Source organism: Nipponia nippon, unplaced genomic scaffold (assembly GCF_047370975.1).
Source record: "Nipponia nippon isolate SJK-2023a ecotype South Korea unplaced genomic scaffold, ASM4737097v1 scaffold_10, whole genome shotgun sequence".
NCBI classification, from domain to species: domain Eukaryota; kingdom Metazoa; phylum Chordata; class Aves; order Pelecaniformes; family Threskiornithidae; genus Nipponia; species Nipponia nippon.
The window spans coordinates 25,550,297-25,565,316 of record NW_028262291.1 but is presented as its reverse complement, the minus strand read 5'-3'; the positions used below and the strand labels follow the sequence as shown (position 1 = coordinate 25,565,316).

Here is a 15,020-nt window from a genome sequence, read left to right as displayed (position 1 = left end):
TACTTGCAGATACAAAAATGCACAGCCATACGGTTAGATTTATGTTCTGAAACAGGTGCTACACTTAAAAGCTGCTATTAGAGGACTAACAAACAGAAGTTATAACCACGTATTTCCAGTGTTTTTTCTTCAGAAAAAATTTCTCCCGTTCTTAGTGATCACTGAGTTGTAGTCTTTTCTCACTCCGATCCAAGCAATAGCTCAGGAGTAGAGCTTAAAGAAAGAATAATAATTTGTAAAGTTTTGAATACCTTTCAAGTGCTATTCACTCAGACTGCTAAAATACAGTAGGAAAAGCTGAGGTAAATATTCAAAGTTATCCTTCACAAATTATGGGCCACATAATTGTTATCCAAAGCCAGAAACATAATACCACAGTTGTATATTCAGAGAGAAATCATTCTATGGTAGGATGTTATGACTGCAAGTCACTCTTCCAACTTCCAAAAGGTATAATGATCTGTAATTAAGCCTATGCAAGTACAACAAAGGATGAAGCTAGAGAACTTGGACGACATTTCTACTTCGTTATGCAGCTAAGCAGCTTCCTTCAGATCTCATTCACGAATCTGGGGCAAAATTATAACAACTCAAAGCAACATAACTTTTTAAAGACCAGCAATTCCCTGTGGTGCACCCACACATGTAAAAGCCATCACTGCTACCATAAGATAATGCATAGTGCCTGGGCAGATGATTCACACAAGCTCACAAATCTACTAGCTGTTTAACAAATAGTTAACTGACACCGTGCCTATGCAACTCTCATCTGCAGACCTCGCACTGAAAGAACTAAGGAACTGGTAGTCAGATTGATCCTGAAACCTGTTCCCAGCATCTACTATTAAGTTTTTATAACGTATCTCTTTTGAAACAGTAACTTATTAATGCAGCTCATATCCCAAGCTGAACAAGAACAATTTATATTTGCAAAAACTGGCAACTAAACCTGATGTCAATTCAACAGAAAATCATGCAATAACCCATGTGGCAAGGTCAGTAACCAGAAAGGGGCATGGGACTTACGAAGGGAACTACGAACTTAAACGTGCTGCAAGCCCTCTTCATTGTCAGTGACTTTCCTTTGAGGGGCATTTTTAGGAGAGAAAGTTTCCCCTATTTAGAGCCACAAACTTTTCGAGTCCAGTTTACAAAGGAAAGCTCTCAAAATAAGCATCTTTCCCCCCAGCTTTCCGTAGGAGAAGACTACTCAAATAATAAGGCTGAACCTTTTCTTCTCAAGATGTGAAATACGTATTTGTCTCAAGCCCAAATCTACAAAAAGCCACAGAACTCCAGGATTTCCTAAATTTCCCCAAGTTACCTGTACTTTGAAGAAAAATCCCAAGTGCTTCCCTGACTATTGCTGAAAAGTATTTACAACAGCTACATTTCCCTTGTTCCAGCTTCTTGTGTATCATGCTCCCAGGTTCAAAGTCAGCAGGGTGGGAAATCACAGCATCTAATTTCTCCTTCTGGACCATGTGAATGATATTCACGACCACCTTCACAGAACACTTGCTCCTCTTCCAAGCATTGGCAACTGTCCCTCTCCTTTATAAACTTATGTACTTGGCTAAATCGTCATCCCCCCTTTGGTTATGACTTTGAATACAAACATAAAGAAACCTCTTGACTAGACTGGAATACACACACACGGAGTGCTCTCTTCTCACAAGGCAGTGTTGCCACTTCCCTCAGAATTATGTTCCACTTACTGTGATCCTCTCCAATACACAGCAAATGCAAAAATTCACATAGGGTGCTAGCAGGGCACAAGCAACTATCATTTGATTTCTGTTAAGGTACCTTTACAGATGCCATATTAGGCTGCACTAGCCCATCTGAACACTCATGGGAGGGAGAGACGTCATCTCCTACTGTCTTTCAGGATTATTGCTCCCCAGGCTTTTCTTCTTTCTAATGCATAGGTCTGCAAAAGAATATTTCCCCTCTTTCTCAAATATACTAGCTTCCTCTCCCCCTTTCAATTTTATATTGGTTGTGGGTTTTGTTTCCTAAGCTCACGGTTTCAGACTTTGTAGGTAGAGTTGATCTCTTGTCCTGCTCCCTTGTCCTGCCTGGGATTCACAACGTGGTATAATTCACCTCTTGCTCCTCTTCCATTAATAGGGCAGCTGACACTAGATCTCTCAGTTCAACACACAGTATTTATGTATTTTGAAGTCTTAAGCAAATTATAAGCTTCTCAAATACGGTGATAATAAAAATCCTCGATCTTGTAGGCCTATTATCCCTTTGTATTTGACACTCAGTATAAAACATAAGTAAGGTGATCAACGTGAAGATTAGCACAGACACCAAGGCATGTACATATATGTAATTTACTCTCCCCCTTCCTCTGTCAATGCCAATTTTCAACTGAAGCCTGGCCTGCAAGCCTAAAATTTACATTCCCCCCCATCATAATAGCTTGCAAACCAATTCAGCTCCTTGCTTAATCAACCGCTAAGCCAGCACTCCCTCAACTGTTTAGTCCTACTCATTTTTCAAGAGAACACAAGTTTATGCCTCACTCCCAATGCAATTATCATATTGTGATGCTGCAAACAAAAATAACATACTTGCTTCTCCTCACATACTAAGTATCTCCTGCAGCTTCCAAAGGAGAAAGAAGGGCTCCCTGAAGTATGGGAAACTGTTCTCTGTGCTCATTACCTACCCACTTTTTCCACTGGACAGCAAGTCTGGCACCCTTGGCTTTCAGTATGTTAATCCAACAGCCAAATCAAGTTTAATTTTTTTTCCAGGTGAAGTCAAAGGCTGCAGCATACAAAGGTGTATTGACACAAGAAGATGCAGTTGCTACAAAGGAATTATAAAGACTATACAAAGCAACTATAATTTTGGCTCTTCAACACTTGCTGGTTAGTGAAAAACCCCAGGACTTCTGACCTGGTATTTTATTCAATGTCAGAAGTATGTTTAGCTTGTGTCTCAAAATGCCATGAGACATCAAAAAATTATAATACAAACCCATGTTACCTGCACTGCCACCAACAATCATTAAAAGTTCTGCTTTTTAAATCCCCCCCAGAAGCTTGAGAAGAGATTATGACAGGAACCATGAAACTTTGCATACTACCCCGTCTTCTTCCTCATGTATCTGTCAACTCAGCCCTTGTATAAGGCTGCATTATGTCTCAAGCTTTCCTGAGAGAATACCACAAACAAAAATTCTTCATTCTATTTATGGCATCATCAAGACCTAGGGCACTTCTTGTTTTGTATATTGTATGAAGAATGGAGTAAGTAATTCCTGCACTCCACATCACCATAAAAATGTGACATTTTCCAGAGAGCTTAAAAAGAACCTACTGTGGTTGGGGGGACAGCGTGGTGTTTGGTTGGGTTTTTTAACCGGTATTTTACAAGGTGTGAGATTTCCAACATGTTTTACATAGCTTGTCTTCAGTGGTGTGTACAGGGTGCTTTGAAGGCAGATCACAGTAATCACAACACTTCATGCCAGGCTGATTGAGCCCCAAAATTGCACCACTGTGGGGTTGGGTAACCTAATCCAACACTGCTCGAAGGACATGATGGGGGCAGGTAGCATGGAATAGGATTTGGGAAAGAAACATGTTTAAAAACTCTGACGAAAAACAAGTTCTTAAACATTAGGGAAAACTTCATAGTATTAAATCCTTTACAGTTGGGAAAAGTATTAAACAGCAGGACGAAGCTGATAATTTATCCTGCAAGGTGAAGATGGGGTCTTATCTCTCAGCGTACCCCTCTTCCTACATGCTGCACATCCCCTAGGAAATCTAATGAGCTGCCCAACAAAGAAAAAGATAGGTCAAAAGGTAAGGGATGAACATTACCCTTCAAAAATGCCTACACCTGTGGCAACAAACCAGACTTTAACATCTCTGCAGAATCAAACTGTGCTGAATGTCTTTACTTTCCTACTTCAAGCCTAAGGAGTGTTTCAGCCAGGACTGGAGTTATTTGACACATGTGCCAGAAGAGTTATGGTGTCCAGCAGAAGTGTTGCTGATGGCGCATGGTGCAGATTACCAACAAGACAGGAGATATCATTACCTTTTAAGCACTGAGGAAGTTTTGTCCCAAAGGCAAGGAAGTGGATGGCAATGCTCCAGAATATAACAGGTAGACAGGTTATCCTCTGTCAAGGATCTGGAGATACTGTGAGTAGAGCCTGAATGGGTACCATCAAAACCTGCTTTGAATCTCCCGTACCTTCACCTTTTCAGCAGACCTTCATCTCCTTGCTTAAAAACTTGCTGCTCTCTTCCATCCCAAACTTCATGCTTTTAATCAGGCAAGAAGGGACAATATTATTTATTTTTTTAAAACACACTTATATCCCTGGATAAGAGATGTTATCAGCCTAAAAGACTGAACTAAATATTCACAGGATTCCATCCCAAAAATCTAAGTGAAAGGACATACAGACTTTTCCTAAAATTATTTTTTCCTACCATGATTCTCTAGTTCTATGGGTTCTCCTGAAAAAATGACTTACAGATGGTACATATCTCTAATGTGCTCCTCTCCCCAAAACAGTAAGCATCTGGCATGCCTACTGTTTAATTACACAATAGGCTCATGCAGGAGGAAATATTTTCAAGCCTGGAAGCTTATGCTCAAACTCTGATTATACCCAGTAGCAGGAGCTATTCACGGTCAAGAAAAAAGTTTTCAAACAGAAGGAGAAACACTATTAACACACAGCAAGTAGATATTCAGTAAGCTTTTATACGTGTGAAGACAACCACGTTAGAATGTGAAGAGGCCGACACAATGCAAACTTTACAAGCAACTGTATGAAAATTTGGTAAAATTGTTGATCATCACTGATCATAAACACGAAGACTCAAGCCACAAAACAGTGCTAGTTTATTCTGGAAACCAATATAATCTGGCTGCATCTCTGCAATTTTAGGTGTATACCGAGTTAAAGTAGACCTCAACTATTATTCTAGCCTACCATCTTCAGAAATATATATTAAAATCGTTCATCTGTAACTTTTCTATTCTAGCAAAATGCTTCCAGGAAAACTGACACCCCAAATTCTTTAATCACTTAACAGTGCACTCCCTCTGCTGGCACAGCACAGATGTCACACCTTAGCAGAGGCATTCTTCTGATTACACTAATCTCTAGCTAAGAGGTCTACGCATTACAACACTTCTTCACATTTACATCTGCTGTAGCCGTGCTAACGTTAAAAAAAGTCTGCTAAATGACTTCCATAAGAGAAACTTTCAAAGGTGCCCATTAATAACTGACTCCTCTGATGAAAATGTTGCAGGAGCGCAACAAGACACCATGGGCCACAATCCTCAGTCAAGTAAAATCAGAGCGCATCAGGTTAGCAGTCATTTTCAAGGTGAGAAGTTTCTGAAGACTCACTGTTGTAGCATTTCTAACTTTGCAACAAGTAGTTCTAAGATGTCAAACAAAACACACAAAAGGGGGAGTTAGCAGCAGCAAGCTGACATTAACAATCCCATTCAGTCACGCAAGGGTTGCGTTTTCACTGTTTGCCTATGTTTTAACAAGGTGTGAAAAATCTTAGAGAAGCATCGTTTTAAGATGCCCTGGGCCTCCTCACATGGAAACAAAACACCTACAGTTTAGACTCCCTGAGAGCACCGTACTAGATTAATTTAGTACTTAACCTAATCAGAACAGCTGCTACAAAGTCAAATCTTTCAAGCCAGCTTTGAAACACCTAATATTTTGGCTTTGTGGCAAAAGGTTAACCCTCAGCTAATGGATATGCAAGTTTTGTTATGCATAAAAAGAGACAGTTAAGGTTTAGCAGTGAATAATCACAAGGAGTTTCTTCATCGCTCGCTGGTAATACACTGATTGACTCCCTGTGTCATATAAGCAGCTGCTATTCCCTGTGCCCCTTTTAAGCTTTGAAATACTAGGATGAAAATCTGATTTTTGAAAGGACCTCATGTCAATAAACAAGGGAACAGAAATATGTTTTAGCCTGAAGTCAGACTGATTTCTTCCCAATAAAAACTTCAGTTTAAATATCAAAAAGGGAAGGTAACTTTACTTCAAAAGTTAATGCACGCTTCTGCAAACTTGGTTTTCCTTCTTGCTCATATATTTCACAGAAAATATTTAAGTGCCTTCTCACTGCAGTGTAAAAAAAAACTAGGTATGCAGAGTTAAGGGTTGCCTACCCCAAGAAACACACATACAGGGGGAGAAGAATGAACTATTTAAAAGCAGGACTAGGATGACAAGCATGAAGAAGCATTAAAAATTGTTTTGTGCACATACCTTGCTCTTCTAAATAGCTAATAGGTATCTTTGCAACAAATTATATTTCACACAACAATCAGAACAGTCTGATACAACAATCATAACCTCTGTGTTACTCCAAGATGAAAAATGAACCTGTGGTCCAACAGGTGAAAGTAAGTGCTTCAGACAACTGAATTTTAATTGTTTACTGGTTTTGAACTCAGACATCAAGAACAAGCGTTGGTAACGGAGCACTTACCTTACAAACAGACATGATGTTAATGTTGATCATTTTGTCGATTGTCTGCAAGAAAACAAAGTTTTGGGTTTTGTTGTTTCAAGTTATTTGATCAATATTTACACACCCTCTGGGTTTCAAGTGCCAGGATAAATTAAACCTTACGCTTATACATCCACCTTTACTCCTTGCCTTCCTGCTTAAGTATCAGGAGCAGTGAGACTTTCAAAGCCAAGGCTGTGAATTGCTCTTGGTCAAGTTTTATCTCAGATTAGGGACCCATACCAATAAAGAACAACACAGATGTATCACATTGACACTGTATTTCCTAACACTATTTGCAATATTCATGAACTTTAATAAATTCTGGTATTTTAGACATGTTCATAAACTAATGTCTGTACTTTGCTCTTCATTTCATAACAGTGTTTTAGTGACTTAAAGTTTATTCATCAGGTAAAAAAAAGTTGGTTTTTTTTATTAAATATTATGAAGCTTAATTGAAGGTGAACAAAACCACAGATACATTCATCAATACTTAAGCAGAAAGCACAACCCCACAGTGAATATAGCTAGCTACAGGGGTTTTGGAAACAAAATCATGCACCAGTGGAGTTTTCAAAGTACTCAATGCAACCAAGATTATCCCTACGTTACAAAACGTCTAAAACTGTGATATTTAAGTTTCATAATAGTGTTACGGAATGTGCAGCTTCCATTAATGAAGTTGCTCGCTTCCCTTCAGTCACTTAAGAACCTCCCCAGAAGCTAAAGCAGCTCAAGAACAGCCGCCAGATGAGAACATGGACACGAGTGGGATTCAGATATTGACCCCACAGCATCCGTCTGAAATAGAAATATAAAAGTGTAAGTAAAATATAGGAGTGTAAGTAAAAAACACCCCAAAAATTGAGGCTGCCATCATCTGAATTGTGTTATGTTGCTTATGTAAATCTCTTAGCTTTTTGAACCTTTAATTCTCATCAGAAAACCTTGCTATGTGAGTACCCTAACCAAACCTAAAAACTTTTGCCAAATCCATTTAGCATTTAGTGCTAAAAATGAGAACACTAGAAGGTACCACAAAAGCACTTACTTCATCCAGGTCTGGAACATCAAGAAAGTATTCAGGATAACCATATGAAATTCCCACATTGTTGACTGAAACAAAAGCATGAAGTTTTAATTAGATTGCTTGGGTGCCATCTGATTTTTCATGCTCTGATTAATGACAATTTTCAAGCAATGCTCTTAAGATGTTGCATTTAAAACATTCTAACCCCTTTAGCCAAGTTTCCTTAACTGTAAATATACTTGTACACACCCAAGTGGAACGTGAGAGTGAACACGCAAGCCATTTTAAACATGTAAATGTGAATTCTCCAATTGTTTAAAAGCTGGCATATTTAGCACATCATACCCATCTTCCACCGCTTTTCACAGTGCAGGGGAAGAACGTTGCCTCTTTTCGAAACGCCAGCGCACACCGCCCAAGCGTAGGAGCAATATCGCCGCAACACGGAGGCGCGGCCGCGGACAGGGAGTTTCAAGCCAGAGAAAAGTTCTCAGTGCCTGGCAGGACATTCAGTGAAACTGTGTGACATCTTTTTTTTGGATAAATAAAGTGAAATAAGAGTCAGAAAAGCCTCCTGGTAAGTCGCCCCGGTACTTCTCTCCGGCCAGCCGCTCCCTTCCCCCGGTGTCCGCAGGGCTGCGGGTCGGCACCACGACCCTCCTCAGCCCCCGGAGGAGAGCAGCGGGGGCGGGGAGCGGCGGTCGGCGGGTCGGTCGGTCCGTCGGTGGGTCGGTCCGTCGGTCGGTGGGGCCGGCAGGGGGCAGCAGGAGCCCGGGCGGCGGCCGGGCCCGCACCGCAGCGCTCCGCCGGGGCGCGCCGGCTGCGGCGAGCGGCGGCCCTGCCGCCGGGGGCTCTCTGCCCCCGGGACGGGGCTGCTGGCTCGCTTTGGCTGGGCAGGCAGGGACTCGTTACGCCGAGATTCTCCCAGTCACCCCCGCATCTGCAAAATCTTTCCCCGTTGGCAGCATTTAAAATTAACCGAGAGAACGTATTAATTACTTAAACCTATTTTTTTTTTTCCAACGCTTCAGACTGGCAAGGTTTTATTCTCAGACATGAAAGCGATATCCATTCCCAAATCCCAACACAAGTAGGGGAAAACTTCTAATACCATTAGAAAACAAGGCTGCTCTGCAGCCTCGGTTGCCTCAAACTTAATAAAGCACATCGATATGGAGACGGGAAGAAAATAAAAAAGCAAGCAAATGGGATCTCCGTTTCCTAAGTATCTGTTGTTCATCTTACGCAAGTGAATCGTGTGACATTTGGTTGCTGTGGCAACATTTTACATTTATATAGTGTCTTACACCCCAGAGAATCCCAAAGTGCTATGTATGCTCAACAGCACTGCGCACCTCCAGGGCAGGAGTCTGCACCGGGGTAAGGAACACCGCCAAAAGGTACTGATGCCTTTTAAAAAAAAATAAGAAAACAAAAAACGAAAAACAACAACAACAACAACAAACAGCCCCTCCACCTGTGCCAAAAGCTATCGCGCTAACATCCAACCAGACAGACATGAAGTATCAAAAGGGATTCAGGAGACGCAGGGAACAGGCAGGAGAGATTCTGGCAGAGCGCACCACCTTCGTTCAGATTCCCTCGAACGACAGCTCTTGTAGTCCAGATCTTTGTGTTTTTATGGAAACCTTTAGTTCATTAGCCATGTTGTGTGCTTCAAATTTTTAACTTTTAGATAACCTTTAAAAATACAGGAATTGAGGAGAATAGGGAGCTGGCACATTCCCAGCAGGCATTTGCTATATTTAGAAAGAGAGAAAAGTTTTAAAAAGGAAGAAGGTCCAATCTTGCTATTGCAAGAGTGAGCCAGATTTTTTTCCTTCTTTTCATCCTAAAATAAACTATTTTTCAGTCCATCTCTCTGGAGAGGATTTTGGCTATGAACTGTGGCAGGGTTTGGGGACTAGCCTTGGTTATTCTCCCCGAATTTAGAATATTTATATGATTCATGCTACAGAGACAGTCGCACAAAATTCACACCCCTTACTGCAGAATGGGTCCCAGGTATGTACCCTTCCACTTTCAGCAATCATTTTTTACCAGATCATACTTTGCTGCGGTTTGGAACAGAACATTAAAAAAATTAGTTTTCAGTTTGTACAGGTGTATTTTACCTAGAGAAATCTGGGTAACAATAGGGTAAGATACTGTCCAGCTCAAACTGCTTTCGAGAATCACAGCGATTTAAGAACAGCAAAAGAAAGATTTCCCACCTCTGCTTGTTTAACATATTGCTGTAGCTAGCACATGTTTGAAGTTACTGACAGACACCGTTTTGAACACACGGGAAAACATTATGCAAACTCTTTTAGCCTTCCTATGTGGGTGAGAAGAAGCTTCCAAATAAGAAGTTTACAAGGATTTCCATCTGGAAGTACTTTAGTTAGACTCTGTGAAACCATATAATCAGAAGCTCGATCTTGAGCAGTATACGTGGAGACTCCCATGTCTAAGTATAAGGCTAAAAAATAATCAGCATTGATCACTGGCAACTATGCTGTGCTACCAACGCTTCTCATACCTACCGTTCCAGATGAGACCTGAAAGAAGAAAATATACTGGAACCTGAGAATTCATCCCTTACGGCTGTTCTCATTTAAACCCATGTTTTTCCTCACACAAACATGAAAAACGCAGGTCAGCAAAAGCTGTATTCCGGATTGCAACAAATGCTACAGAATTTACAATATAAGGCACTAAGGCATGAAATTAATTGCCATAAAAAAATTAAGATATGGTCTTTCTGGAGTAGCCATCATCTATGTTGAAAAATTACACTGGCAAGTGGTTTCTATTAATACAGCTATATCTGGGGAAAAGAAAAAACCTATGTATCATGTAATCTGATGAGCCCAAGCGGAAGATCATCTAAATCTGCTAGTGATTAGTTAGAAGAGAGATTTCTGTAAACCTGCACTGGCAATGGCTGCAAGAAAAAAAAAAAAAAAAGCAGAGGAACTCAGCTAAAGCATACACAACTCTAGAGCATTTAGTTGCTATTTTTACCATGTTTTTAGTCAAGGTGCTCACGCAAATAAAAGCAAGAACCAGGCTCTGTTTGAGGAACGTGCTTGTTTTCCTGTAATAAGCTTACACAAAATTTGAGACACATTCACTGCTTTAGTGCCCACTGTGAGCAAGACTATAAAGAGTCAGATTTTCATGATTTTGTGCATCACCATAACCTTATCACAGCTTAAGAAATAATAAAAACCTTTCCAGTGTGGACATGTACCTCACACAGTAAAAGGTTTGCTGGTGTTTTGAGACATCTAAGTGATATGCAGCAAGTGCTACGTGACGGGCAGCTTGCAAGCCTTACATTCCCCGAGTTGATTTTGACAGAACAGATTAGAACAGACATTAATTTTAATCTTCAAAGTTTCTTTGGAACTTATTTCCTTCAGAAACAAGAAACAAGGCATCCACAGCTTTGTCACAACTACTCTTTACACAAAACACATCGTTGGCAGCTGCAGTTACTCCAATGGATTTGAACTTTTATAGCAATTAAATACTGAATGTCATGAGTTGCATGTACTCAAATCTGTCACAAGTATTAGAGAACATTCCGGGCTTTATCCTTTAATGTTATTTTTTAATTGAGTTTTTATATACACTGTTTTCTTGGGCATTATTTGCAGACATCGTACAACACCACTCATCTATTAGCAACCAAGTTCATTAGTATATCATCATGTGTGTAATGAATTTATTTTGAAATATGCTTTTTAAAAAAAACAGTTCTAGCTCCAATTACTGCACTTCAGGTTAGTAAAATGAATTTTGTAGTGAGAAGTACTTTATCAGATGAGATATGCCAGTAGGTGTCTGAGCCATGCAACTTCATAAAATTTCATGCCTTATGTTTAACCATCGCAGGTTCTCATCCCCATATTGAGTAACCGTAGAAATGTAGGATATGCACAGGTGTATGTGCTTCTAAGGAAAGAACCAGAAAACTGATAAGAAACTGCCTTTACACCACTGTTCAGAAAAGATGCAGGTAACCTAGCTGTTATGTTTAAACTCTTCTTAACTTGTGATTAACACCTTCTTGAAGTCACCTTAGTTCTACCTTCGACAAAGTAACTGGATGGATCACCTTGTTTTTTCAAGGACTACCACAGCACCTACACTCCTGCAACATCACAAGCCATACTTGGGCATATCGTGTTGCCACTAGCAAAAGAACCGCAGCTTACCAACATGACCAGAACACGCTTAAAACTTTTGAAGCGGGAGCCAGTTACTTGATGCTATATTGTAATGATTAAATTTCAACAGCTCTATAATTAAAAGTTAACAGTTCTCCCAAAGGGCTCTACTGCTGAGCTGAATTAAGTATCTGGAGCTTGCTTAGGTTCTAAGATGACATTAGGTAAAGTCACCGTGCATGCAGTCATAAGCCAGAGCCTTTAGCAACCACAGAGTAACACATCAAAACCATTAAATAAGCATCACAGCTCCTGAAACATGCAAACACCGTCTCATGTAGTGTATCAATGGGAATCTAAAAAACATATTGAGCATGCAGCAACACAGTTTTAGTCAAGCAAACATCAGCTTTTGTGAACTGGCTTCAATAAACTTCAATATGAGAAAAAGTTAGTACGCATGTCAAGACGAAACACCAGTATGAAAGATTTAGAAAGATCAGATACAAACCTAAAACACCGATCTCCAGGCCTTCCAACCCCGCTTTGATTCTACTGTAGATATCTTCTCTCTCTCCAAAGTCTGCCACAATGACTTTTGTTTCCACTTTGTACTTCTCCTCTAGAAAAAAAATAAGTTTTTAAAAGTTTATGTTTGAAATAGTTGAATTACCATTTAGATATTAAGAATATATCAGTTGTTGTGGTTTTACAAAAACTTTATGTTAAGTAGCTAATATTACACATTAGGATTTTCACCTCTGCAATAGAAATCCTTGGATTTTAACATAACCTGCACAGGAAGTCTGCAACATTAAGCTACTTTTGGTGAGAACATAAATTCTCAAATGATTCTGCATTTTGTTTGTAAGGGACAACAAAGATGACAAGAAAACAAATTATACAGGTTTGCACAGAATAAAAAAAAAAAAGGCAGAAATCTGAAAATGCACGTCCACAGCAGTGTTCAAGTACAGCTTGAGAAGAACGCTTTTTTCCAATGTAAGCCAAATGGCAAACGAGTTGCTTCAGACCAAGCAAAACAATTCTTTATTGCCCTCCATTTCCATTCTCACTTCTGGTGCCATAAAACTTTCTGAATATTTAGTATTTTGAACATAAATCAAAAAGGAAATGTGTGGGTGAGCAAGAAGAGCAAAACTTCAAGTTTAATCATTCCAGAACCATTCTGATATGCTGCCATCTCCGCCCTTAACAGAACAGGAAAAATACACATAGCCAGCTATATTTTGAAATAGAAAAAGAAAGCAAATATTAAAAATACTCCATATAAAAAGCAATTCTGCTTCCATCAAGCTAAATTAATTACATTGACTTAAAATCAGTACAATGTCCTCTCAGACTTCTAAAGAGCAGAACAGTAGCTAAACATCACAGCATCTCTGTTTTGCTGCACCTGGCTCCCACCCTAGCGCTCCTTAAGGAACCTGTATACAGCTTGAGAAGGATTTTGCAGCACTTTGCCCCCAGAGCCATTCATAAAAGCAGTGCCATGTTAAAGGAAAAGAATCATTCACAAAAAGATCAGAAGCAGCCAGATTCCCATGATGCTCCTTCCCATTCAAGGGAAAGCCGCAACTCCCATGATCCTGCCATCCATTCATGCAGAATCATGAATCTACTGAACTCGCTGGTTTGCTGGCTGCCTCCCCTCCCCCCCGCAATAGCCCTAATGGCAGATGAAATTATTTCTCCTCCTTTTCCCTCTCCCCACCCTCAACCTCTTCATCTCTCCTGAACAGCTGCATTGTTTAAAAATCCCCCGAGATATGTTGCTATGTCAAATGACGACGTAAATAGCATTAAGCCCCTACTGCAGCAGCAGTCTTGTGATCGCGTCAGAAGAAAATCAAGTTCAACATTGGGGGGGGGGGGTGGGGGGTAGAAACAGCCTATTTTTGAACACAGCTGTTCTAATATTTAGCATACACATTTGAGTTCTTACAGGACACTGAATTAAAGGCAGCATTAGAGGCACATCTAATACATGCAAGTGGACTGGGCGGGCAAAGCCCAAGTCGCGCACTTCTCCACACATGCCATTTTTAACTGTTTTGTGGGATCTGCAGCTGTCTTCGCTGCCACTCAGATGCCTCATGAAATGTGAGTTGTTTAAAGGACCCAAACACCATCCTCACAAATTTGCTCAACTGGTACTGGCCCTTTTATACTAAACACTCTTCATTAGGATTGTTACCTACCTATCTTCAAAGCCTTTTGAAATCACTCCAGGGATACTGAGAGGACGAGGTAGGAAAAAAATCTGAAGACGTAATACTATAAATAGAAGAAAAAAAAAAGGTCCTCACACCACTGTTCATGTAAGACCCTTCTTCGAGCCTTTAGAAAATTAGCAAAGAGCCATCACACTTAAGGCAGTTAAGCAATACACCTATAAAAAGATGCAGCACCCTTTGTGGACAGAGGGTGGGCAGTACAGTGCATAAAAACATATGAAAAGTAGAAGACTGCCTACCAGCATGGCCAGAGGACATAGCCTTTGTGCAGTTGCTCACTGCAAACATGTGAGACTGTCTTGCCCCAGCAGATGCCACCCGCTGACCAAACCCCCCCTCCTCATTTCACGCCAGCCTTCAGGTATCCTGTAACTTCTGCATACCCCGTGCTCTGTCCCAGAACCTGCGATAGGTGGGATGATCCACTACATCAGAGAAAAGACTAGCAGATACACTTGATAAAATGGTTCTGTGTCAAATGACGATGCAAATAGCATCAAGTCACTTCTGTGTAAGCTCGTCCTAGTAGTCAGAGCACAAGGTGCAGAGGAGAACAGGTGTGCTCTGCTCTGTATGAACAATGAAAAAGGGAATTCCCTTGATCTTAAGAAGGATTAAGATGTTCTCAAACAGATGGGATAGAAGACAGTAGCGTGTATCCTTGTTTTATCCGCCCAAAAGACTCTGAGATGTAGTGTAATACAGAAAGAAGCAAGCAGGCTATGTCCTAATCAGGGATATCTAGCAGTGACTGGGCTCTTGCTGTCCAAGAAAAAAAAAAACTGAAACTCCTTAATGGAGCTTTCAGCTTGAAGACTGTGAGGTACTCAGGAGCCACAGGGAGCGAAAGAAGGGTACCGGCCAGTTTTTGCAGTTAACAGCTAGAGGATCTGAAAGAGCTGATATTATCTGCCAGCGTGTCCAGCATTCCTGATGATATAGTGAAAAGTGAACCTGATGTTTCATCTTTGGAACTGGTACTTCAAATGCTTCTTAGCGGGGGAGTGAATAT

The 15,020-nt window shown here is 40.5% G+C and overlaps 1 protein-coding gene across 1 annotated transcript in view; it reads right to left on the bottom strand.

Annotated features, from left to right (window-relative positions):
• Window positions 1–15,020, bottom strand: part of HSD17B12 (hydroxysteroid 17-beta dehydrogenase 12) — a 93,835-nt gene that overhangs the window by 23,949 nt on the left and 54,866 nt on the right. Inside the window, exons 4-6 of the mRNA XM_087746009.1 lie at window positions 12,262–12,372; window positions 7,594–7,658; window positions 6,519–6,563 (exon numbers count right to left, since the gene is read on the bottom strand). Of these exons, the coding sequence (XP_087602135.1) occupies window positions 6,519–6,563; window positions 7,594–7,658; window positions 12,262–12,372 (221 nt within the window). The remainder of the gene's footprint in view (window positions 1–6,518; window positions 6,564–7,593; window positions 7,659–12,261; window positions 12,373–15,020) is intronic.